Source organism: Notolabrus celidotus, chromosome 23, assembly GCF_009762535.1.
Source record: "Notolabrus celidotus isolate fNotCel1 chromosome 23, fNotCel1.pri, whole genome shotgun sequence".
Taxonomy (NCBI): Eukaryota; Metazoa; Chordata; class Actinopteri; order Labriformes; family Labridae; genus Notolabrus; species Notolabrus celidotus.
Window position 1 is genome coordinate 20,969,728 of NC_048294.1, and position 26,451 is coordinate 20,996,178.

At 42.7% G+C, this 26,451-nt stretch overlaps 2 protein-coding genes and 2 non-coding genes across 4 annotated transcripts; all 4 read left to right on the forward strand.

Moving 5' to 3' along the window:
- The first annotated feature begins 784 nt into the window (after positions 1–784).
- On the forward strand, positions 785–13,654 carry senp3b (SUMO specific peptidase 3b). Its single transcript, XM_034676266.1, has 12 exons — positions 785–1,137; positions 3,250–3,375; positions 5,148–5,843; positions 5,927–6,040; positions 6,931–7,042; positions 7,276–7,423; positions 8,304–8,351; positions 8,589–8,666; positions 10,674–10,811; positions 11,183–11,266; positions 11,390–11,440; positions 12,006–13,654. Exons 2-12 carry the CDS (start codon positions 3,288–3,290, stop codon positions 12,114–12,116), a joined length of 1,668 nt encoding a protein of 555 aa, XP_034532157.1. The 5' UTR covers positions 785–1,137; positions 3,250–3,287; the 3' UTR covers positions 12,117–13,654.
- Positions 13,655–14,886: 1,232 nt separating this feature from the next.
- Positions 14,887–23,637, forward strand: LOC117807616 (eukaryotic initiation factor 4A-I-like). Its single transcript, XM_034676951.1, has 11 exons — positions 14,887–15,002; positions 16,653–16,695; positions 17,269–17,401; positions 18,107–18,246; positions 19,272–19,440; positions 19,908–20,017; positions 20,118–20,261; positions 20,361–20,498; positions 20,707–20,796; positions 21,163–21,242; positions 22,151–23,637. The coding sequence occupies exons 1-11, from the start codon at positions 14,980–14,982 to the stop codon at positions 22,293–22,295; spliced, it is 1,215 nt and encodes a 404-aa protein (XP_034532842.1). The 5' UTR covers positions 14,887–14,979; the 3' UTR covers positions 22,296–23,637.
- Positions 18,518–18,657, forward strand: LOC117807896. The gene has a single exon (XR_004630059.1). It is a non-coding gene; the product is annotated as a small nucleolar RNA SNORD10 (small nucleolar RNA).
- LOC117807894 lies at positions 19,652–19,791 on the forward strand. The gene has a single exon (XR_004630058.1). It is a non-coding gene; the product is annotated as a small nucleolar RNA SNORD10 (small nucleolar RNA).
- Positions 23,638–26,451: the final 2,814 nt, after the last annotated feature.

Genomic DNA, 26,451 nt, shown 5'->3' on the forward strand with positions numbered 1-26,451 from the left:
GTTTTTATTCCATGGTATTTGTTTTAGAGATTTCAAGTAATGGTTTCTAAATAAACATAATATACCATAATGTACTTCTATGTTTTCTTGACTGCACTCATGCTTTGTGAAAATACAAAGTTTTGAGATATTTTAAAAAGGACTTTGAATACTTTGTATTTTTAAAAGCAAGTACTTCAGTACTTTAACTCAAGTCATAATTTGACAGAGTAACTTTCACTTGTATTGGAGTAATATTTTACCTGGAGTATCTATACTTTGACTTAAGTAATAGAGCTGTGTACTTTGTCCACCACTGGTAATGGAGTTAAAAATTTGATTAAAAAAATGTTTATTGGGATTTTTTGGGGGTTCTGACACAATTGGATAATTGAATATGCCCCAGGTCAAATTGACCCACTAACATTATTGCTGTTCCAGAGGAACGAACATAACAGGAGGGGTTAAAAGAAGAGGTGATGAACAGTAACAGTACAGTTAGTCGCTACAGTATGGTATGATCAATACATACCAATTATCAATAATTACAATTTATAATCTTTCAGTGTTTGTGCTTGTGTTTATACATCATGTCACCCTTTCTGAATCCAATACAATTAATGTAAACCTCTCCCTCCATCTAATCAAAGTAAGTGTTTCTTATTCAGGGGGACTGAAGTGAGGTGGACTGAAGTGAGGTGAACTGAAGTGAGGGGGACTGTTTTGAAGTGGACTGAAGTGAGGTGGACTGAAGTGAGGGGTCAGGGTCAACCATGAAAATACTATCCCTAGAAGTTCTCAATGTGACGTCATTGCTGAGCGACGGGCTGTTGTAGTTTACATGAGAGCGAAAAATCTGCGGTGATCCGGCTCGGCAGCTTTAACCCTCATTACAACAAACCCGATTCATCCTGACGCTTTCACTCTGATCTCTAAGTGAAACCAGCTCTTCTCGTTAAGTAAACTTCTCCCTCTGTGAACCGGAACACCTCACAGAGAGCAGGGTTCTTGGGGAGGTGACACCTGGCTGCTCCACACCTGTCTTCATTGAATGAGCTGTGATTAGCATTGTTTTGGTTTTATATCCGCACAGATAAACGCTGCCCGGCTCTCAGTCTGAAACAGCTGGACTCATTCACATAAAGCTCCAGGCTAACGGTAAGCATACCGGTATGACACCTAGCTGTGAGTTAAATCCTGTGAGCCGGTTTATTGTGTTGATGCTAACATGCTAACTGTCTAACGCTTAGTAGGCTAACGACAACACAGCTAGGCTAACGACAACACAGCTAGGCTAACGCGGACATCACGGATTATTACACACAATCTACATCTTTTAAGGGATTATTAGAGGTGGTGCAGCAGCTTTTATTCTTTAACGCAACCGGCAAATAAATGTTGGTACTTATTGTGAATTTTATTTGTTTAAAATGTTAAACTGTGACGGTGCTAATGCTAACCGCGCTAACTCTAGCATCGTAAGGACTAAATCCTGCACCGAAGTGTTTCACTCTCACAGCATCTTCCCGATAACATCTTTAATGCACACAGTTAAATAAGTGTGCATTGCTTTTAATGCCAGCTCTTCCATGTGTGCAGTTATTCTCGTAGCTTTAAGTTAGCATTGTGTCGCTAAAGCTAGATAGCGAGCTAATATAAGATGAGCGCTGTGCTGCCAGGTGCACATGGTGACAGGAGTCCTGGAGATAACACAGCAGATTGATATATTTTAATGTTTAGACACATCAAACCTGGTCTATAAATCCTCTTTTATGCAGACTGTATAAACCTTGTTCTCACTGGCAGATACAAAACCTCAGACCTGATCAGCAATCTGATATTTTAATGAATTAACACATGATAAAGTTTAATCAGAAGTGAGTATTTAATCACAGCAGACTTTTTAATATGTTATAATCATTAGATTATCATAATACGTCTGCGATGATGGCTGTTCAGTTTGCTGTAGTGGCAATGATGCGTTAGATCAGGGGTTCCCAAACTTTCAGCCCTTGACCCCCAAAATATAAGTGCCGAAGACTCGCGACCCCCACTGTCCCTCAAAGTGATATAATGTGGCTTCAGTTAGCTGGTCTGCAGAGAAGTAGCCTACCTATATGAGCACGTGTCTGTGTTTCCTTTGCTGTTATGAATGAACCTGCTTCTACTGATGCTTTTGATAATTAACTGTTCACTAACTCTAAACTTAGGAGTCATCTGGCTAAAAGAAAGTCAGAAAACTCATTACACTTTATATTTTCAAGGTTTTATTTCAAGTCTAGCTACTATTTGTGTTGATATTTTTTTACTATAATGGGAAAAATTTACTATTTTTGTATTTTTGTTTGAGAAACATCTTCTGATACACAATCTTGGACACATCATCAGTGTTGTTTCCTGGAACCACCAGGTCTTTCGGGTCTTGCAACAGACACCCTCCAGGCGACCTGTCAAAGGCTGATCAGACCCCGGCCTGTGTCCAAGTGGCGTTCTACTGCCCCCCACTTCTCTCCCCTCTTTAACCGGCGGGGAGATATGAAAACCCATTATGGAAGATATTTCACGACCCCTCATTTGTGTCTTGCGACCCCCCCAGGGTATCCTGACCCACACTTTGGGAACCCATGTGTTAGATTAGTGCCCTTCTACCTGATATCCAGCTGTTTCTATGTGTTATGTTCTAGAATGGAAGCCTCGTTTATACTTCTACGTTTAATTTCCGCTGTGGGTCTGAAGAGCTTTTTTCCAATGCAGAAGCCTTTACAGGTAGCCTGATGGATAAGTGCATCTTATCAAAAACGTAATTACATGTCGAAAACAAGCAGCAACCTCAGGCTGCGAGAATTGAAGCCAATGTTGAAGTGTTAAAAACTGCAGTTCATCGAGTGTCCGCTTGAGGTTGGCTCCAGAAGTGCCGGAAACCACATACACACCAAAAAAAAAATGGATGGGAATTAAGAGATAAACTTTATCGACCAACATTGGTGCATTATTTGCAGATGTGCTGAAGTGGATACAACCCACAGCTTGTGATAAGATATTAAATACCTCACAGGGCTTGACAGTAATGATTGCCGGGTTGCCATGTGCTGTGATTTTTTGTGAATTGCAGACACACGTTTACACAAATAATATGACAGCAGATAGAAAAGCATTTAGAATCCCAAATTCTTACATTAATGTTTAATGATGACACATTCCAGGGTGAAATGGCTGCAGTGTCATCCTTTGGAGATAAATTGATGTTTTGACTGTGTTTGTTGTCTGCAGGTGACGAGCTGGCGCAGGTAGTGGGTTGTTCGTGGATAATGCGAGACAGTGGCGGTAGCCTGACCCAGAACCGCTGGCAGGGAGACCTGGGTCTGACCGCTGTGGGGCAGGACGACACCGGAGGAGGTGAGACTCTTTACCTCTGGGTCCAATGTTTGAAGGATTTAGAAGCTTCTGCTTCTTCAATTTATAGAAAGCAGCACCAAAAGGCAGGTTGTTTTTTTTTTAAAAGCCCTTTTTACATCAATAAGGCATGATATATCCGCCCCTTTGACGGCTCACTTTTGATGTCGCAGAATTGTCCCGCCACTGAGCCGGCATCAGAGGTCGGAAAAAGAGGCATAACAGGGACAAAACTAGATCAGTGTAAAGCAGTGGAGCAGGCAGGGTGAAACCAAGTGGCAACCTCCAGTCTCAAAATATGAGTTTTCCGAGACTACCAACCCCAGCTTTAAACACGAATATTTTAATTTAAACACATTCATGTTCAGATTTTATTTATTTGCTGCTGAAGCACTTTTTCTAGCTGTTGGTGTGTCTCTCTGCTCCGCACTCTGTCACAGCCTCTGTACCCCTAACTGTTATCATTCACAGGTCGGTAAATGCCAACGTTTTTGTATCTCATAAAGATGCATGTAATTTGTAATGTATTATAGGATAGCCCCTTGAGATGCAGCATCTCGTTTTCAAGGGAGTCCCAACAAAGACACAAAGCAAATTAATGCACACAAAACAGTAAATCACAACAAACAAATACACAAACACAGACAGTTCTCCCTCACCCTTACTCCTCCTGGACCCACCCAGCACCCAGTCATTTAACAAAACCTTGACAAAAGACAGCATCAACAAAGAGAAAGGCATCAAAAAAGCACTATAACACACGTCAGAAACAGGAACAGCTTGTTTTTAAATGATAAAACAGATTTGATTTAAAGCAGTGGATGGAGGTGATGGATTTAAGAGAAGGGGGTAGATTATTCCAATCGGATGGGGCTTTGAATTTGAATGACCTGTGACCAATTTCTTTATGGCTTCTGGGGACAATGAAGAAGGGATGTTGCGTATGTCTGAGGGAATATGAAGATGAATATTGAACCAGGAACTCTTTTAGATATGTGTGACATTTCTGTCTGTTGCAGGCAGACTGAGAACAGAGGAGAGAGACAGAAGTGACCTGATCATTATATGTTTTACAGTCCCGACCTGTGGACTGATCAAAACCTCTGTACAGAAGCAGACAGCCAATAAATGAGCAAAATACGAAACAGAGGGAGCGCACACTCACACACTTTCTCTTCATTATTACTCTTTACTCAGAGAACATATTTTGTTAGGGGTCCTGCGTGCAGGTTGAAAAAGTAACAAAATGATTGTTGTCATGATGTGAAATCAGATATCAATATGTTTGATGTTCTTTCTGGTGTTGTGATAAATCTAATATCTCGTTCACTAACTTCACAAACAAATCTGAGAGAACTGATGCTGACATTCACAGCCTGCACCCTGCATGGCAGCTCTTCCCCATCTGTGTGTGAGCGTTAGGTGAAGAGGCTGAAACTAATGATCAGTTGATTGATCAGTGTATGGATCAGTTGTTTGGTCTAATTAAAGTCTGAAAATGTTGAAAAACAGGGTCAGTGCTTCCCGTTGCCTGAGATGACGTCCTAAAACGTGTTTTTTTTGTCCCCAACCTGAAGAGATTCAGAGAAATGAGAAAATACTCACACCTGACAAACAACGAGTTAAACTAAAAATAGATGAAACAAGCAGTGAGTGATTTGGTCCCTTGATGATTGGCAGTTACTGACAAAAACATGTTCAAGGAAATGTTTCAGCGTATTTTGTCGTAAATTCACTGACACAAATATTGAACTCCTGCTCTCGTCTGTGCTCAGGTGGGATTCCTGGAGACCTCATAGTCCCGGTGTCAGGTCACAGCGTTCCCAAACCCATGCACCTGAGGCTGGGGCAGAAGGACAAGGTGTGGACTGGAGAGTATGTAGATGAAGAGGAGGAAGATGAGGATGGGATGGGACGGATTGAGGCGATAGGAGACGAGGACGACGAAAACAATCTGGACGGGGAGGATGATTACCAGGGGAAGGGTTGGGATAACAATGAAGATGATGAAGAGGAAGAGGATGAGGACGTGGACGATGAAGAAGACCACGAGGGGCTGGAGTGGGACGTCCCAGAGTTTCCCTCTCAGTCCGACCCTCCTTCACACCCTCATTACGGACCACAGCAGCAGGTGGAGGAAGGCCGAGACGCCCCAGCAGAGGACTTGGTCTCCCGGGCCGAGGCAAGGGATTTGTTGCGGTTCCAGCCAAGCCGGTACCGATCCCTGGGAAGGCTCAAACGCTGGCAGCATCTGAGGACCCGCAGGGGGCTGGGAATCCGGCTCATCCAGCACTGGAAGAGCTGGCGTCAGCGGGCCCAGTGGGTCAACTCCCAGGGGAACAGGATGGGACGGAGGATGCAGAGGTTCAATATGTACAGCAAACAGAAGAGGACAAAAAGGTATAGACAGTCACAGTACACGGATGAAGAGGAGGACAGCGACAACGAGAGGTTCACAGAATCCGACAGAGGTACTCACACTTTTACTTTAAAACTGTTTAAAAAAATCCAGAAAATTAGATAACGTTTGTAACTGCTGTCTTTCATGTGTCAGATAAAGGGTTAAACAACTGCTCTGCAGACAAGCAGGAGGACCGGGGGAGACGGGAGGTGGAGATGAAACCTCTGGAGCTGGCCCTCACTGAGGAACACATGAGCTGTGTGACAGGTAGGACTGCAGAGAACCTTTTAGTTCATACAGGCTTTTTTCAGAGTTGTTAGCAGAGCGTGGCAGATGTTGTAAAAGGACTGCCACATAAAATCAAGGCTGACAATGAATTTACACCAAACATCACAACCTCTCAAACAAAGATTATTAGATGACACAGCTCGATCATAGTCTACATTTCCAGCTTTTGTTGTGGTGTCAGAAAGGTGGTGATCAAAGTTTGTTTATGAGTGAAGTTGTATTCTCTGACCTCAACTTCTCTAGCATTTCTCCACACACTCTTCTCTTTGCTTCTCTCTTCTCTGCTCTATGTTGGTCTTTTGGTATGGCAGGAGGTGAGGGCTAGTTTAGAGGGGTGATAGTTCCGGGGCAATAGCTCTAATGTTAAGCCTCCCTGAGGTGTTGTAGACATAACTTAATGAAATACCAGTGAAGTGAGGGGAGGTGCCAACTTGATAACCCTGGTGTTGAACTTGCTCCTGATGCCCATTTATACCCCTCTATCTTCAGGCTTGGTGTCAAGGGGCATTAGGATCAAGAAGAGGATGAAGGCCAATGGCAATATTTTCTAACTTTAGGCCAGTTAAAAAAATACAAAATTAATTCACTACTATAATTCTTTGTAAATTCTGCCTTCGTCAGAATTCTGAGAATAAAGTCAGAATTCTGAGAATAAAGTCCAAATTTCGAGATCAAAGTCTGATCTCGGGATTCTAACTTTGATCTCAGAATTTTGACTTTGATCTCGGAATTCTAACTTTGATCTCCACATTCTAAGTCAAAATTCCAAGATCAAAGTCTGAATTTGGAGATCAAAGTCCATATTCCGAGATCAAAGTCCGAATTTGGTTTATTTATTGTGCTCCTGTCTTTCTTTCTCTTGCCCTCAGGTATTCTTGAAGAGTCTCTACAGCAGTACGGCAGTTTGATCCCCATCCATGTGGACGATATCGTGGAGAAACTTCAGGACATCTTCAACGAGAGCTTCTCACAGCCGCACAGGTCAGACACACACTTCACTCTCTTTTTCTTTCTGGGCTCCGATTTCAAGTTTCAGACTTAATCTCTGTCCAGGTTATAAATATAATGTAAAAAAATCCTTTATATTAAACTCCTGCCTCCCTTGGAGCTAAAAGAGCATCCATGTGGAGAGCTGACAGGAGTTGTTTGATGATTTTTTTTTACGTCTGAAAACAAAATAAATAACTCACTGAGTTTGATTTGTTGAATGACAGGAAAGCAGTGGTGCAGCACCTAATACAGTCCTTCCAGCGCTCGTCGGGTTCAGCTCTCGCTAAAACGTTCAGAGTGAACTACAAACGTCACGTTCTGACCATGGATGACCTGGGAACGCTGTACGGACAGAACTGGCTCAACGACCAGGTATGGGAAAAACCTCAGCAGAACCTTTTCATGGTTTTATGACACGACATCACAGGCAAAGTGTGTCTGAAACAAAACTTAGTGAGGCATAATTCTGAGTCTGCAAACACAGCACCAGGGGCCTAATGTACAAAGACTTGCGTGGATTTCCTACTGAAACATGGCGTACGCTCAAATCCAGAAAACGTTGTACGCACAAAAATATCCAGATGTATGAATCCGTGCGCAAGGATCAACAGCTGTAGAACCGTGCGTACGCCAGCTGTGAAGTTGGCGTGAAGCACCGCACATTTCCATGGTCATTTCACTCTTGATGCATCTGAACTTTGCTGTGAAAAAGAGCGTACACCACGTTTCTGTGCGTACGCCCCCTTTGTACATGAGGCCCCAGGACTCTGGAACTAGCTCATCTGAATGGGCCAGAGCCTTCTTCTGGACATGACTCACCCAAAGTTTTGCAGAGAAAGGGTCTTTGGAGGCTTTCTGCTAATTGACATCATGGCTGCAGGATATAGTATCATAAAATAACATGGAGGATGTTTCATTAATCCTTTGCATTATGTTTGACTCTACATTTAACACTGAAAATAAAAACAATACAGACTGTAATTTCCAAATGAGACAGTAAAGGTTTGTTAGAAAGGTTCTAACATATTCAGTGTGCAAAATTGGCCCGTAATGTCTAAAAATCTAAACCCTTGTAATAAATAAACAATGTATGTTGTTATATGTTGCTCCTGCATGTTAAAAATCAGTCATATGCAAAGTTAACTTTCATCGTTTAAATCTTTTAGTTATCTGAATTCTTCGTTTTCATGTTCCCTCTGCAGTCACTGTTCCCTGATCATATGACATCGTCTGTCTTTGTTGTTTCCTTCAGATCATGAACATGTACGGGGACCTGGTGATGGACTCTGTGCCAGAGAAGGTAACAAAATGAAGAGAAATGTTTTACATAAATGATGATGAATTGGTCATGTGGAGTACTTCTACAGTAACATTTGTAGACTTTCCAAAGTTTCTTCTTCACACATTGCATGGAACACAGCTTTTACCTCTGAACAGGAACTGTTGTGGTTTTTAGTTTATGGATGTGTGCTGTATATTTGAAACATGAAAAGTATATTGCATTCTCGAATATCTCCTCTTCTGTTTTCTTCCTCAGGTTCACTTTTTCAACAGCTTCTTCTATGATAAGCTAAGGACAAAAGGATATGACGGAGTCAAACGGTGGACGAAAAACGTAAGGAAATGTTGAAACCTGCTTAAACACGACTTTTTCCAACAAATCTAGTGTATTAGACTTGAATCATGAAACACAATCTAAATCTGGTTACCACATGGATGCTCTCATCTACTTTAACTTAAATCTTTTGGTAGAGCGGCATAGATTTCTCTATGCTTCTCTACCAAAAGGTCTATGCCTACCTATGCTGCTCTATGCTTCTCTATACCGCTCTATTGTTCTGTGTGTCTCGATGCTGCTCTATTCTGCCCTATGCTTCTCTATGCTTCTGTATGCCTCTCTGTGCTTCTCTATGCCTCTATATGCTTCTCTATGTCTTTCTGCCTCTCTGGTTTCTCTATGCCTCTCTATGCTTCTCTATGCCGCTCTATGCCTCTCTATGCTTCTCTATGCCTCTCTATGCTTCTCTATGCCGCTCTATGCTTCTCTGTGCCGCTCTATGCTTCTCTGTGCCGCTCTATGCTTCTCTATGCTTCTCTGTGCTGCTCTATGCTTCTCTATGCTTCTCTGTGCTGCTCCATGCTTCTCTATGCTTCTCTGTGCCGCTCTATGCTTCTCTATGCTTCTGTATGCTTCTCTATGCCTCTCTATGCTTGTCTGTGCTGGTATTTGCTTCTCTGTGCTGCTCTATGCTTCTCTGTGCTGCTCTATGCTTCTCTGTACCGCTCTATGCTTCTCTATGCCACTCTATGCATCACTGTGCCACTCTATGCATCACTGTACCGCTCTTTGCTTCTCTATGCCGCTCTATGCTTCTCTATGCCGCTCTATGCTTCTCTATGCCTCTCTATGCCTCTCTATGCTTGTCTGTGCTGGTATTTGCTTCTCTGTGCTGCTCTATGCTTCTCTGTGCTGCTCTGTGCTTCTCTGTACCGCTCTATGCCGCTCTGTGCCTCTCTGTGCTTCTCTGTGCCGCTCTGTGCCGCTCTATGCTTCTCTGTGCCGCTCTATGCTTCTCTATGCCGCTCTATGCTTCTCTATGCTTCTCTGTGCCGCTCTATGCTTCTCTGTGCCGCTCTATGCTTCTCTATGCTTCTCTATGCCGCTCTATGCTTCTCTGTGCCGCTCTATGCCGCTCTATGCTTCTCTATGCCACTCTATGCTTCTCTATGCCACTCTATGCTTCTCTATGCCGCTCTATGCTTCTCTATGCTTCTCTATGCCTTTCTATGCCTCTCTATGCTTGTCTGCGCTGGTATTTGCTTCTCTGTGCTGCTCTATGCTTCTCTGTGCCACTCTGTGCCTCTCTGTGCCGCTCTATGCCGCTCTATGCCTCTCTATGCTTCTCTTTGCCTCTCTATGCTTCTCTATGCCACTCTATGCTTCTCTTTGCCGCTCTATGCTTCTCTGTGCCGCTATATGCCACTCTGTGCCTCTCTATGCTTCTCTATGCCACTCTGTGCCTCTCTATGCTTCTCTATGCCGCTCTATGCCTCTCTATGCTTCTCTTTGCCTCTCTATGCTTCTCTGGGCCGCTCTATGCCACTCTATGCTTCTCTATGCCGCTCTATGCTTCTCTTTGCCGCTCTATGCTTCTCTTTGCCGCTCTATGCTTCTCTGTGCCACTCTATGCCTCTCTGTGCCTCTCTATGCTTCTCTATGCCGCTCTATGCTTCTCTTTGCCGCTCTATGCTTCTCTTTGCCGCTCTATGCTTCTCTGTGCCGCTCTATGCCTCTCTGTGCCTCTCTATGCTTCTCTATGCCTCTCTGTGCTTCTCTATGCCGCTCTATGATTCTCTATGCCACCCTATGCTTCTCTGTGCCTCTCTATGCTTGTCCTTGCCGGTATTTGCTTCTCTGTGCTGCTCTATGCTTCTCTGTGCCGCACTATGCCGCTCTATGCCTCTTTATGCCGCTCTATGCCACTCTGCTTCTCTATGCCACTCTATGCTTCTCTATGCTTCTCTGTGCCTCTCTATGATCTGAATTGTGAGTTTTTCCTTCTCCATCTGTTAACTTTCCCTCCACTCTTTTGTCCTCTCCTCTTTCCTTTCCCCCTATCAGGTTGACATCTTCCAGAAGGATCTGTTGTTGATCCCGATCCACCTGGAGGTCCACTGGTCTCTGGTCAGCGTGGACATTCCTCGTCGAGCCATCACGTACTTTGACTCCCAGCGAACTCTGAACAGACGCTGTCCAAAGGTACGACTGGCCTGCACTACTCATGCTCAATGCTAATCTTCCCCTTCATCCAGCTCATGTTTCATCTTTAAACGTGTTTATTGATCCCTGCTGGAGTTATTTTGAAGAACAGTTCTATTATGTCAACATGGGGGAGTGCTGTCAGGTAGGTGCAGTCTGAGCGAGGCGGCTGTGTTACAAACCCTGCTAGCATGCACTGGGGCAACAGATTAATGGACATCCTTGTCATTTTGTTTGATTATTTTAAGCAGGAGGCCCTTGATGGACATACAGCAGGCTTTTATGTAAATCATACACCATCTGTGAGTCTACAATGTTCTCCTCAAATGCTGCTTTAATCACAGGAACCTTTTCCTCTTTGTTTGTTTCAGCACATTTTTAAATACCTGCAAGCAGAAGCCATCAAAAAAGACCAACGGGAATTTCTGACAGGATGGAAGGGATTTTTCAAAATGGTGAGATGTTTTTATTTCATGTTGAGTCAGATTGGGAAGTGTGATTTCTCTGGAGAAGGTATGTAAGTCACACACACACACACGTTACTGTGTTTCTCATGTCTCGTGGATTGTGTGTTTCAGAACGTTGGTCGTCAAAACAACGACAGTGACTGTGGGGCTTTTGTGCTACAGGTGAGTTTAGCCGAGGTCCATATATCTGCATCTATATGATCCAAGTTATTTATACTCTGTGATGGCTGCATGAATACATCAGGTCTTTATGTTAATTGATTTTCCATCTCCTGAATGCACAACCATCCCACTGTGGGAGCATTTCAGGACTACAGATGCTCGGCTTAGAGAGCTCTGAGCTCTCACAAGCCGCTGTGGTTGGTTTGTTTGTGTAAGATATCAGTCTGCCAGATATCTGCACAGCTTAGTTTATGTTCATATTAGACAGGCTGCTCCAGTGAGTGATTAGGATCCATAGACTATACAAGAGGAGGACACAGCCACCGTGAGTCTTGCATTTGGTCGTAACTGTCCTTGTAATTTAGCTAAGACCTGCTTCTATCCTGCTCCAATAAAGCAGCAGCAAAACACTGAAATGATCCTTTTAAACCTCTAGTCTCTACATGCAGTGTAGGAACACACACCTGCTGCTCACTGCTGTGTCAGTGTGATGTTTGTGGAGTCATTGTTGTGGTTACGTCCTCCTCCTCCTGCAGCTCACTAACTTGCCACTCTCTCTCCTCAGTACTGTAAGTGTCTGGCGCTCGGGCAGCAGTTCAGCTTCGGGCAGCAGGATATGCCTCGCCTGAGGAGGAACATGTACAAAGAACTGTGTCACTGCAAGCTCACCCTGTGACCCCGCCCCCCACCCTACACTACCTACCCCCCATCTCCACCTGCTCCCACCTGATCCTGACAACACGAAGAGACAATGACATAACAAGGAGAGGACAGGGGAGCAAAAGAGTGACTGGAGAACTTTTCAAAAACTTTATATTTCTCTGCCGACATCCAGAGATTCTTCTTCTTCTTCTTCTCTTGTAGGTGACTTTGTTTTGTCTCTCTTCGCCTCCCTCTCTCCGCCCTTTTAAAACTTTTTAATTTCCGTGTCACGGTTATTCCTTTGTGGTTGACAGAGGCCAAGACTAGCTTCCGTTTTTTTCTATGGAATGTGCTTAACTTCCATCCTATCGAGTCCAGCCGTGTTTCTCAGTCTGAATGAAGATCATCGAAAGAGTCCAGATGAAGGGTTGGACCAAAGTAAGTCTTTCACGTGAGATGCCTGAGCTGGTGCTGGATGATTTTAACTGGTCTGTGTAAGCTTGTGGTTAAAGAGCACCAGTGGACTATGATGCCTTTCATCCATCACGCTGCGCTCCACTCAACATGTCAACAGTGAGACAATGTCCAGGTGTGCTCAGACCAAAAATGATACAACTTTTTGAAGATTTAAGAGCAAGAAACCAGCTGTTGGTGTTGCATTAGAAGTAATTCAACCAAACTCTATCATAAATCAGCATCTAATAAGTCATCTGCTTTTTCTTTTGCAGACCTGACAGAGAAATTATGTGGAAGCAGTTCCAGTTCCTCTAATTTGCATGTTTTGTTCATTCAATCAGAATAAACAGACTTTATTTGTGCTCAAAAGTTTCTAGTTTCTGGTCTGAGCTCAGCTTTATTCTTTGAAATGAGGATAAACACTCCCCCTGCTACAGCCAGTGTTACATTGAGGATGCTTTCTATGTAGTGAGCACATATTCGCCACTGTATCGGGACGTGACGTTTCCAATGTATAATATTTCTTTTTCCTCACGGTGTTTGGATGAAGAAGTGATGCTGAAAGAGAACTTAGAGGAGGCGACCATGTTTAAGTGCATTTTTCAGAGGGATATTTGGAACATATTGCCCCCCTGCCTTCATTGCTCTTCCTCGTCATACAAACTGAACACCTCCACGTGGGAGACTGGATCTGCATCAACGCCCAAACAAACCCAGAACGAGTCATCGGCTCAGAGAAAGGGTTTCTTTACATTGCATTTATCTTTTCTGTGTTTATCTCTGTCAGTAAACGTGTTGATATGCTTCTTGCTTTAAACAAATGGTGTTAAAAAGGAGGACTACTGCTTTGTGTTGTTTTAGAGGAAGAACAGAAAGAGATCCTCTGGTTAGTGTTTCTTTAAGAGCCATTTCAGTGAGGACCATGGAAGACAGACAGATCCAGCTACAGTACCCTCCTCTTCTTTTTATAACAGAAGACAAAACTTGTTGATAGCTGTGTGTTTTTTCCTTTTCTTTTTTTTCAAACAGGAGTTGATGCAACAGAGTTGACAGTTTTATATATCTTCTACAATGCGTTATGGTTGCTAAAAATAAAAATACGCAGCAAACAATTGACTCTGCGTTTCATCAGAGATCCTGACTGAGCATCCAGCATCTATCTGGATTGAAATATTGTACTTTTTACTCTGTACATGTACATCACAGCTGTTTTTTATTAACTTTAAGAGAGATGATTCGTTTTTTGTGCATCAAACATCCCAAAATATGTCATACCGTTAAAATTAGCTCTGTGGAGAAGACATTTGGAAGGTTGACATGAACAACACGGTGATTACGTTGTGTTTTTGGCCTCCACAGTGTTGCTGAAAATTCATTTTTGAGGGGACTTCTAAAATATCACATCACTGAGTATGCATCATATTGATCAAGTATGAATTTTAGGATGAGTGGTTGCCAGGTAAGAAAAATTAGAACATAAGGAGAAAGTTTTAGCTTAAAAATAACTTTCAGAAATTTTATTTTTATTTACAACAGCTCAAATTTTGGCCTAAAGTTTAATATTCTGTCCATTTCCTAAATTTTTGCAGTAGTTACAACACTTTGACTTCATTCTTGGCTTTTTGATTTTGACTCAATGATTGTGTCTAGGTACGTGTTGATGTCAGTATGTCTGATCTTTATCCTTCAAATTAAGCCATAACAAGGCTAGTACTTAAGAAAGCCCAACCTTATGGGATTTCTATGTTATATTAAAGAGTGTATGAAATGCATCTCAGAAGCAGGTGTATGTTTTGTCGCTTGCTAATGTAAACATAGTGGACATAAACACCCAGTGTACCTCTTGCAGGTGCTCTACATATCCCACTTTACAACTTATGATTCATGGATTGTGATTCACATTGTCTGACACACTTATCACTGACATTACATGCTTCCCACATGGAGCTCCAGATGACTACAGTATGACTCATCCAGTTTCACTATGTGCTCACATAACGGGCTAATGGATGTGTCAATGCTGTAATTTTCCATGTTTTGATTCACTGAAATATACGGGGCAACATTTAATATGACTTAAAATAAAATAGAAACACGTTTCTTTGCTCTTTTGTCCGCGTTGACAAATGGCTGAAGTGAGAATGTGAACCCTGAGAAACATACACCAGCCTCTCCCGACTGAAAGGAGCTCCGCCGCTTCTTAGACATTCTGCTCCTACATGGTTAACTCCGCCCTCTTGGCACGAGCATTGGAGAACAATCGAACACAGCTCTGATCGCTATGACCCGCCTCTTTTTATGTCACGTCCCAACCAGCCAATCAGAGTCGTCCGTGGGCGGGACCCGAGCTAACGGACGGCGGTGTGTTGCAATGAGAAAGCCTCTTTGTGTGTTGTCAACGTATATAAGACATTTCTGCCGCAGTTTCTTTCTTTGGAATAATGTCGGCTGACTTTGAAAATAGGTGAGGGAATATTTGTATATTTCTACGGTTATACACTGTTTTGAGCTAAATCTGTTTGTTGATGTCGATACATGAGTAATTAAGGATGCCAGTTAAGGATGAAGATGTTGAGGAAGCATGCTAACGTAGCGTTTCTGTACTACTATAAGGGCTCACCGACAGCTAGCTTCAGGCTAATGTTAGCAGGATAATTCTCTTTTTTGAAATCGAGTAAAAGGTGTTGTTATATTAAATCACCGAAGCGCTCATGTTATCCAGAATGTATTGATGTTTTATAAGTCGCGGTTGGCATAAATAAGCTTTCCCGAATGAAGTGAAAGATTCCGACCGGCGCCTCCAGTAGCACGTGAACGCGCCTCTGATGGAGGCCTCCCTTCTCTCTTTTAAAGATATCTTTTATTGTAAAGCCCAAAATTAAACTTCGAGCTTGGTTGTAAATACGTGGTCCACTCATGTCACAATACGGTGTAAGTACAGTTTCGGATGAGTCGCTGTTAACCTGTCGTATGTGTTCTCGTGTGGAATTGGGGCTGGCGCACATGGTCGTGGTGAGCGGCTCGGACAATGCCGGTAGAGTAGGCCGCGGCGCGCGCTCTAACGGTGCGGTCCTCCTAAGCGAACTGACGCGACAAGTCGCTCCTGTACATTGTGTATTGCACGCGTTCGATTCTCTGCTCAAAGCACGCTGTGATACCTGGCGAAGCGACCAGAGCAGGCGGCATCAGCTTCTCTTCCCCTTTTTATGCTATTTCTGTAATATTTAGAGAACAATGGTTCCTGTAAAGTTAAGGATGTAACTCATTTTGGGGTGATGGGTAATTTTAAAGGGCCCATTAACGTAGAACAAGGGACCAACGCGACTACGCGTATGAGTTGGGCCCATACTGTAAGCGTTCCCTCTTTCTTTCTGCGCAATATTACCCCCCAAAAGACAGAGCCCCATCTTGTAATTGTGGTCTCGCCGTTAAAATGTTTCGCTGACTTGGCAAAACGCGTTAAAGGGGCACAGAAAGAGGCGCTGGGCCTGTTGGCTGCGTAGCGCTAACGGGCTAGCAGGCCGATGCTAACGTAGTCAGCTTGGCATTTTCATTCTTACTATCGCCATTTTCTCTTCATCAAATAGTCTTTACATCGACCATTTGTGACACATAACACTGAAGTTTAGTGATTTAGAAGTGAAATATTGTGTCAGGCGGTGTAGAATGGACGCGCCGAGCTCGAACTGCTGTCCTCGTCGCCTCGCCTGCTCTGAGCCCCAGATGGAGAAACGACCATCTTGGATAAATGTGGTAGAAATGGCGGACTCCTGAAAAGGCGTTTGCCCACAGGCAAAGAGAAAACACGACAGAAACGGATCTTTGGTCAATCATAGAGCCCAGATAATGCAATGTACTGGGAATTACACAAAACAACATTAAATAAATTTGAATATCTTTCACTTTTTGTTGATAAATGTACCTGCAAGAATATTTTAATGACTCAGGGAGCGTGAAGACGCAGATTGAGTCATAACTGTAATGGATAGATCCAGATTGATCCTTGAAATGCTCAAATATATGCTGACTTTTTTTGTGTCACAATCAAATTGTTTTCTTAATCATGCCTGTTGGGAACAAAACCACTGACTTGACTCTCTTTTGTCATTCACAGAGACAATGGCCCCGAGGGCATGGAGCCAGATGGCATCATTGAGGTGAGTCTCCTTAAACTGTGGTCATTAGATCATAAAATCAGGGTGGAGAGTATCTGATCACATTTATTAATGTTACTGTGATGGAGAAGCTTGTTTGTGTGCTTGTAGTTTTTAAAATCTGTACTTTCTTCAGGAGGAGTAGTATTTTGCTAAAAGGTGCATTAATCAGTACAAACAGTCGTGCAGGCTGGACAGGTTAGACTAGACAGCCTGACTCGAGTGCAGAGGGACAAGATGCATTAAATACTCTCAGTAACTCTACCCTGGATTGTTATGTCAACAAAATCCTGTCACACATTAATGGTGCCCTGTTGGTTACACCTCAAAGATAAGCTTGTGAAAATATGTATCTGCATAATTTGGGGTCGATATTTTAGAATACACACTTACAATGTTTTAGTGCCCCTGCACAGCTCAGTAAAACCCTCCTGTAATGTTGTCAAGCATAAACATATTCTTCCTTACAGGTTAATGACAAAGTAAATAGAAAAAACCTAGACATTTTAGTATGAAGGCATCATCTCATAATCTTCTATGGTTTGATCGAATTTGTGTCTCTTCTCCACCCTGCAGAGTAACTGGAATCAGATCGTGGACAGCTTTGATGAGATGAGCCTGCGCGAGACCCTTCTCAGGGGAATTTATGCCTATGGTTTCGAGAAGCCCTCTGCCATCCAGCAGAGAGCCATTATCCCTTGTATCAAGGGTGAGTTAAATTTACTTTGTTTGACTTGCAGTTAACTTCCTCTTTCTACCAACATCGTAGTGACACTGTCACAGTACAGATGAGACAGCAATAAAAGCCACACTTATACTCCGTTATCAACTCACCTTACAGTTACACCTTTACAATAAGGGGCGGGATCACAGGGTTACTAACGATGCCTGATACATGATCCATGATAAAGATTAGACCTTGTTTACTCAGCAGGTTTTTGATATATTGATGCATACATATTTTGCCTCACCCCTGTCAACAGTTGCCATAGTTGTGGAAAGAAAAACAATCAACCACTTCTGGGCTATTTAGTTAAATAATTGGTGGGTGTAGCCTGTTAGGCATGCTGTTGATTTATCTTCAAGGATCATTCAGTGAGCATGGTTGGTGTCGTTTTGCTTCCATCAACGTATAAACCATAAAGGAAAGCTCCAGGACTTATGCAAAGAATCCTACTCTATGCGCACTACCAGGCATCATTTATTCATAAAGGTCTCAATGGCTCGTAGCAGGAACCTCCTTGAACTGGAATTAAAGGAAGTCTCTTGAATGGGATCAATTCCACAGATTAACCACAATGCTTGAAACACATTTAACTCTCTTGATTATGATTGAATTGATCCTTTTAAGAAAGACTATTGTGAAATGTGAGGATGTGTTTATTAAAGGCCTGACTTTTCACCCTTTCTGTAGGTTATGATGTGATCGCTCAGGCCCAGTCTGGCACTGGGAAGACTGCCACCTTTGCCATCTCCATCCTTCAGCAGATTGACGTGGAGCTGAAAGAAACCCAGGCTCTGGTCCTGGCTCCAACCAGGGAGCTGGCTCAGCAGGTACACTTCCTGTCAGATATTTAGAGAACCAGCACAGACCCTTCAGTCTCTACAGACCCTTCAGTCTCTGTGCTCCATGAGTAGAGTGGTGTTTTATTGTGCTACAGCATTTTCCCCAGTAGATGGCGCTGAAGAAGCTAGCAGTTGTAGTCCAGTCTCGCAGTGCAGACTTTAACACTTGTAAATGTAGTCATGGGTTCACTTTAATAAAAATATAACTTAAAGGATAAAAAGTGTCACCCCCCCCAAAATAAAAACAGAGCTACTTGCTGTGTAATGATGAAACCCATGCGTGTCAGCTGACTCTGTTCATTCCTGCTGTGCTGGCGCTCAGGTCGGCGTTCTGTTGGCTCGAGTCGTCGGCACAGCGGGGGCCCAGAGACGTGATCATACCTCACTACTTCTGAATACAGCATGCATTTCAGCTCTTTAATTTAGTCAGTGTGCACACTCAGAATTTAATTTCCTCCTGGACCTTGGGACGTTCACCCTTTACTGCATCTCATAAAGAGTGTGACTCAGCAGGTCACTTACGTAAACAGCCAGATTAAAAATGGATTATGAGCCTTAACTTGGTTTTGATCATAATGGGGGATATGTTTATATGGTTATTAATGTCCCCATTTACATGATCAATACTTTAATCAAAGTTTTAAGGAGAATCTAAACTGAACAGAAAGGTAAAAACTCAGTCAGTCCATTTCACTTTATTGACAACTCAAAACCAAGGAGGGCGGGACTTTTGATATCAGCTTTGTCATATAAAGGTGGAGGTCCTTATTGGAGGAATCTAGCCACACTTGAGTTTTTTAAGGGAACAAATTCCAGGTTGTGGGCACTAATGAAAAAAAAAACTGTCAGTGGACATGGTCTCTACTACTGCAGCTGATTTAAAGTCTGATGAAACACAAGAATACTGTAAGAACTTAAGTGGTTTTACCTCAGCTTTGCCCCCCTAACACCTTTTTTATGAAATGATTCATCCGAATAACATTTTTGTCCTTTTTATTGCCTGTTTCCTGTAGATCCAGAAGGTGGTGCTGGCTTTGGGTGACTACATGGGGGCCATCTGCTACGCCTGCATCGGAGGGACCAGCATCCGCAATGAGGTCCAGAAGTTGCAGGCGGAAGTCCCTCACATCGTAGTGGGAACACCTGGCCGCGTGTATGACATGTTGACCCGTGGAACCCTGTGTAAGTCACAAATGTACCACAAATCATGAATTAAATTAATTAAGGTTGACTTAGTTTTTTTATTTTTTATTTAATGTGTTTTGATTTAATCTTTCTTTGACTTTTGGCTGCAACTGTGCCAAACAGACAAATAAAACGCTTGTAAACATATGATCAGTTTGTCACACCACAGAACAGCCCAGAGTTTAGTCCACTTTCTTTAGAGCATGCTGTGTAATGATGAAACCCATGCGTGTCAGCTGACTCTGTTAACTCCTGCTGTGCCGGCGCTCAGGTCGGCGTTCTGTTGGCTCGAGTCGTTGGTGCAGCGGGGGTCCAGAGACGTGATCATACCTCACTACTTCTGAATACAGCAAACAATAGAGACTAAAGCAAGACAGGATGTCAAATTCATAAACTGGGACATGATGTATGATAATGGACGTTTAGTTTATTTAGTCTGACTCTGTATCACGTTTTCCTCGCAGCTTCTAAGAACATTAAGATCTTTGTGCTGGACGAGGCCGATGAGATGCTCAGCAGAGGGTTCAAGGACCAAATCTACGACATCTTTAGGAAACTGATCAGCAGCGCACAGGTAAGATGTACACAAGTTTCTCCGACAGCTAGCTTAAATTGAAGCACCTTTCATAAGACGTAGAGTTCGTTTTAACTCTCTTCCTTTTGTGCTCCTCCAGGTTGTCCTTCTGTCAGCCACCATGCCGGCTGACGTGTTGGAGGTCACAAAGAAGTTCATGCGTGAACCTGTGAGGATCCTGGTGAAGAAGGAGGAGCTGACCCTGGAGGGTATCCGTCAGTTCTACATCAACGTGGAGAAGGAGGTACGCAGATATCTAACAGCTCAGTTTTGTGTTTGATGACCTTGAGATGGTTAAAGGTCGGTATTGTTGAGTTTGTCTAACCTGGTTGTCGTTCCTCAGGAATGGAAGCTGGACACGCTGTGTGATCTGTACGAGACTCTGACCATCACACAGGCTGTCATCTTCATCAACACGAGGAGGAAAGTGGACTGGCTCACAGAGAAGATGCATGCCAGAGACTTCACAGTCTCTGCTCTGGTAAGAAGCTCCAACCTGTCCTCTCTGCTTATCGAGGGCTGGAAGAAGTTAGGAACAGCCAGTCTGTTTCCTCAGGGTCACAGTTTTTTTTCCTCCAAAGACGTTGCCCAAACCTCTGCTTCTCAAACTCTGTACTTACCTGTCGGGCTGGACATTTAGCCACTAAAGATGCACTTGTTGACGGTTAAGTTGTATTCTTGTGTTTCAGCATGGAGACATGGAGCAGAAAGAGAGAGACCTGATTATGAGGGAGTTCCGTTCCGGCTCCAGTCGAGTCCTCATCACCACTGACCTGCTCGTACGTACACCTCTGCTTTATTCTAGTTGTTAGATCATATTTGGACACCGAAAACATCTGTCTCTATGCGGTCCAGGGTTCCCTCTCCTCCCAGCTGCTGTGTTGGTGAAGGACTGAATGTTCCTTGGTAAAGAATCTGTCTGCCCTCCACCGTGCCCGGGTCTGAAGTCTCGGAATCACAACTAATTGGCGGATTACACTTTATCTTATCACCTAATGTTTACGTTTGTTTTGGAGGGGACTTTTAATTTGAAGTTTGTGTTTGGACTGAAATGTGGACAGATAAAAGATCACAATTCACTTGTCATGGTCTCTTTGTGCTCCTATGATGTGAGCTGTGTGACTGATGGTTACTTTCCTCCTCAGGCCAGAGGTATTGATGTCCAGCAGGTGTCCCTAGTCATCAACTACGACCTGCCCACCAACAGGGAAAACTACATCCACAGGTAAGAGTTCACAATATGTTTTCTGCTCTCTAAAACTGAAAAGGGGAATCTGGTACTTTGTGGAACACATTGGGGTCAAAGATTCCTGAATGTTAGCTTTGTTGTTGCTACATAGACAACTTGAGCCAATTATTTTCCTCCTTGAGAAACAAATCCAGACTCAATCAACAAAACGGGTTTATTGAGCTTGCAGAACACAAGAGTTTTGGGCCTGCCAGTGCCCTGACTGGTAATTTTGTCACTGTAGAATTTATATATCGGCGGGTACGACTAACCGCACGACTGTAGTTTGATACTACTTTTGTTAAAATGACCCAGTCTGCGTTTGTTCTTACTTTAAATAATCTCAACAAGGACTGAAGCTTATGAAAAAGACAGATTTAGATTGAAAGTCATATTTTCAACCCAAAGCAAAAGAGATATTAGTGGTCAAGTTGTATAGAGATGAAGTGGAGAGAGAGAGAGAGAGAGAGAGAGAGAGAGCGATGCTAATGAAAACGGAGGTTAAATGGTAAATAGGGTGGTATGTATCAGGCTGTCAGATGTTGGTAATCTGTTCAATGAATTTCTGAATCACCACTAGGGGCAGTGTGGTCATAGGAGTTACATTTGTAACTGTTGTATTTATGTTGTAGTATTACATCAAGTTTATAATTGGTGTAATAAACAGTGAACTTTATTATTTTGAGGCATGATCAGTGTTTTTGTCTGTGGTCTCTTGAAGAGCTTGATTTTGAAGTCTGTTTTTGGCCTCCCTTTTTTTAACAGAGACGACAGCTCTGGCTCCCTCTCTCTCTTTTTTGAAGCCTGTTTTCCTGGCGTTGTCTTTACTTACGTCTGTTATCAAAATGAGCGTCCCTGTCCGGAACCTCAACTCTCTGCTGAGTTAACTCTTTGTGTCTCCTCAGGATTGGTCGGGGCGGTCGTTTCGGCAGAAAGGGAGTAGCCATCAACATGGTGACTGAGGACGACAAGCGAACCCTGAGGGACATCGAGACTTTCTACAACACCACCGTCGAGGAGATGCCCATGAACGTGGCCGATCTGATTTAGAAGAGCCCTCGCATTACGCCCTCTGTCCTCCCCACCCTGCTTATTTTAGAAGTCAAACTTTGTTTCTTATATGATCTGATTCTAAGAACTTCTTTTGCTAAATTCAGCCTCAACTTTACCCCTCCATCAGAAAGGAAAGGATGAACACAGCCACCACTCTTCCTGTTCTTTGACATAGTTTCCGCCATGTTCGAAGGATGAATTACTGACCTGCTTCATGTGCTTTCCACCCCACATCAGCACCTAAATTCTCCCTGCAGCTCCATAATTTGAACATTTCCACTCTAAGAACTTTTAAACAGAGTTCATAGACGGGCCCATCCAGTGCAAAACAGAACCGCATTTCCAAAAGCACATAAAAACACCCCGTGAGGTTCACAGTGATTTGAAGGATTCTAGCTCTGGCTGTTAGCTTAACATTTAAATTAAAACTCAGCTCAGTTGTGTTAGCGTTGTGCATGTAATCAGAGAAACTTTTGTGAAATGTGGCTGTGATTTGTAGCTGCATCGCGTCACAGGGTGCTGCACCACTGCTGGATGAGAGGTTTAGACTGCAGCTCAGTTTGGACTCAGAATAATCAAACAAGACGTGCTGCATTTGACCGATCAGTATTCAAACAACCTTCAGTGTACTTTACAAACAGCCTTGAACATATGACCATGTTGAAGAGCGGTTTTGGGGCTAGAGTACACGGGGCATACTCAATAAAAAGACCTGTATAGTAAAAACCCATCATGAATGAGTTGTTTACCATTTTGATCCTTTTACTGCTGTTTCATATTATATATATATATTTTTTATGGCTATTGTACATACTGCTTGACTTGTGCAGTAGCGTTCAGTTGAAGACCGACCGGTGGCTGAGGATGTTTGGGGGCAAGCTGACGGTGAGTTGGGGGAGACTTTGCCTCCGGACCCCGATGACCTGGTTGCGTTTTCACCTCTAACTCTTTTTGTTAATTTTTATTTTTCAACAATATTGGAAGTTTTTTTCTTTTTTTTTTTTTTTTTTGACTCGGTGGTGGTGACTAACCTACCTCCCCAAAAATGTCAGGGAGGGGGTGGCTGCCATACGAAAGGACCAAACTATAGATTAAATATATAGACCCTCCCTGCCCCTCCCTTTATAAGCGCTCGTGTTAAAATGCCTGTCATCATGGGGTGTCTGGTGTAGGAGATCTGTCATGTTTTGGGGTGTATAGTCAGTGCTATTTTTTAAAATGAATTTACGGACTTGTTAACCTTTTTGAGACAGAAACAGTGTATCAAGTTTTCTACATTGGCTTCTGTATAGTATTTATTTTAATGGTCTTTAAAAAAATAAAGGTTTCTCCTTTTTAACAGTGTAAACTGGCCTCTGAATTGTTAATAGCATGACAACCTGTGGCCAAATCCTGTGTGGAAAGGCTAAATAATGACCAGCAAATATGAAGCACTGGTTTAATGGTGCAGTTTGGTCCAACAATTGGTGTGCGTTTTTGTTTTACTGCCTCATCGTTTAGAAATGGGTGAACTTGTTCGTGTATCATAACCAGAAAATAAAATAAACTTTAACGCTGTTTATTCGTCAGTAAAAGCAGCAGTGTGGATAAAAACCCAGAACTCTCTGGCATGTATCTCGTGTCCTTCACTCTAAACTTAGCATTCAGTCACGTCGCCTCTGTTTCTGTCAGTAAATATTTCACCGTAAAGAACTTGTGCCGTATCAGGAGTTTGATAAAACGACCATAGATGACGACTCATGGAGATCTCATACTTCTAACCGAGCCGAACGTCAGCTGTCAACCACTGTTCTATATTAACTACGCAGCACGCTGTTACTCCCGCCCTCGCCTGTGATTGGCTGCTTGTCCTCCGCGAGCGCGCTTGTGATTGGATTGTTGTTGCAAGCGCGGTAAGAATACAACATAATTCTCATCACCACTTCTTTTTCCACTAAAATGAGCATGCAGCTAATTATTGTACAGTGCATATCTTATTCAGTTGGCGCCATTTAGTCCTCTATCCGTGACTGATTATTATAAATTCAATACAATTTAAACTATTTTCATTTTGTTTTGCCTGTGTTATGCTTATTTTTGAGAATGAATGACTGGAAATACTTTATCATTCATGTATCATTTGTATTGTTTTGTGTTTTGTGTGATAAAATCAATAAAAACTTACTTAAAAAACGTTATGTTCTCAAACAATGGCAATAGAATAGAATAGAATGTTCTTTATTAATCCCTGAAGGGAAATACAGGTGTCTGGCAGATAAAATTATGAAAATCATATAAAACAAATAATTCAGGTGTCTGTCAGCCCATCCCCTAATGGCTAGAGAGTTATGAAGCCTAATGGCTGCAGGGATGAATGATTTTCTGTATCTCTCAGTCCTGCAGTGCAGAGAGATGAGCCGTCCACTGCTGCTGTTTGAAGTTGTGAAGTGGATGATCTGTGTAATTTAGTATGGCCTCTAGCTTCTTCTCCTCTGTGCATCTCTCCATCACAGCCCCCAGGGATTCCAACCTGGATCCAATCACAGTGCCTGCTCTTTTCCCTAGTTTGTCCAGTCACCTCGCATCCTTGTGTTTTATACTGCTTCCCCAGCAGACTGCAGCATAGAATAACACACAGACTGATAAAACTTCTTCAGCATCTAACTGCAGATGTCTAAGAATCTGAGCCTCCTTAAGAAAAACAGGCAGCTCTGCCCCTTCCTGTAGAGTTTATTGGTGTTAACCAGTCCAACTTGTTATCCAGGTGTACACCTAGATATTTGTAGGTTTGCACCACCTTGATGTCCACCCCTCGAATGTTAACTAGCTTATGGCGGAGCCTGGATCTTCGGAAATCTACTACCATTTCCTTTGTCTTTGAGGAGTTCAGTAGCAGGCAGTTTTTGTGACTCCAGTCACTGAAGGCTTTTTTCAGATCCCTGTATTCAGATTCCTTTCCATTCCGGTTCCACGCCACAAAAGCAGTATCATCTGAATATAGCCTAAAGTGCTCTGTGTTATAAGAAATATAAGCAAAAACCATCCATCCAAGCCTTCAAAGACTCCTATTTACATCATTAGGTTCACACCAAAACACTTGGAGATAATTCAGTAAATGGTTGATTTATCTGAACATTTCTGCTGGAGAAGCACTTCTGAATGTCATAGAAATGACAGGAGATTGTGTGTTGTTATTTAAAAGCAGCAGGTACAGGTGATCCTGTCAGGAGGACCTTTTTTTTGCCTACATTATCAGGGTTATTAATGTGAAATGTTCCTGTGTCCTTGTCAAACAGGTTCTGTCTCTCTGAAGCTTGAGGCTGGATAAATATTGACTCTGAGGTAAATTCAGTAACACAGCCTGTCTGCTAGAGGGAGACATTGCTCTTTTGCACTGCTGTTATGGCTTGTTTGCTCACACAGCACTTCAGTGAGATCACAGTCTTTCATTAGAAAAATATCTGCAAGATCAACATGAGGAAGTGTTTTTTTTTTATCAGTGACACTACATTGTTCAGTATCACTGGAGCATTTTAAACAGTAAAAACTGACAAAGTAAACTCTCAGACAGACTCAGTGGAGTCTGTTGAAACATAAATCCACTGAAGGGTAGTTGCAGCTGGTGCATGTTTCTCCAGGGGGGGCTATAACCAAATTCAAAGTATAGCCTACATGCTCCATATAAGGTGTAACAACAGATATCACACCAATGCACTAAATTAAATGAAATAAAAGGCATTTACCTGTCTTTGCAAAGCTGAATAAACAGCATTGTGATGTCTGGCTGCATTATTTTCAGAGTTTTTTTTCCTTTAATTTATTAAACTATCCCTCTATGACACAAGCCTAAAACATTTTCCTCAAGTTCAACAACTAACTCCCATGTGATTGACTGGTAATTACCGCGACAATGCATGCCTTGACCCTAAGGTCTCAATTAAAGAACAAAGTCCTTTTGCTGCCACCTGCTGGCTGGACACTTTTTGGTAGTGGCTCCTTTCTCTTATCCAATGATTGTGACCTGGACCAGGAAAAGCATGGCAGATGAGTAACTATAGACATGTAGAATATTTCAAGCTCTACCTACATCACAGCCTATTCATGTAACTTACTTAATTAGGACATGTTACATGGGGACTGACTCACTTTTGGGGACAGCCTCTAGTGGGCACTC

Bases quoted from the DNA above. Each gene is read 5' to 3' on its own strand.
- senp3b (XM_034676266.1), top strand. From the start codon at position 3,288: ATGCGAGACAGTGGCGGTAGCCTGACCCAGAACCGCTGGCAGGGAGAC. The intron at 7,043-7,275 runs GTCAGACACACA...GTTGAATGACAG, and splicing joins AGCTTCTCACAGCCGCACAG to GAAAGCAGTGGTGCAGCACC. The intron at 8,352-8,588 runs GTAACAAAATGA...TTTCTTCCTCAG, and splicing joins TGGACTCTGTGCCAGAGAAG to GTTCACTTTTTCAACAGCTT.
- LOC117807616 (XM_034676951.1), top strand. From the start codon at position 14,980: ATGTCGGCTGACTTTGAAAATAG. The intron at 16,696-17,268 runs GTGAGTCTCCTT...TCCACCCTGCAG, and splicing joins AGCCAGATGGCATCATTGAG to AGTAACTGGAATCAGATCGT. The intron at 18,247-19,271 runs GTACACTTCCTG...TGTTTCCTGTAG, and splicing joins CCAGGGAGCTGGCTCAGCAG to ATCCAGAAGGTGGTGCTGGC.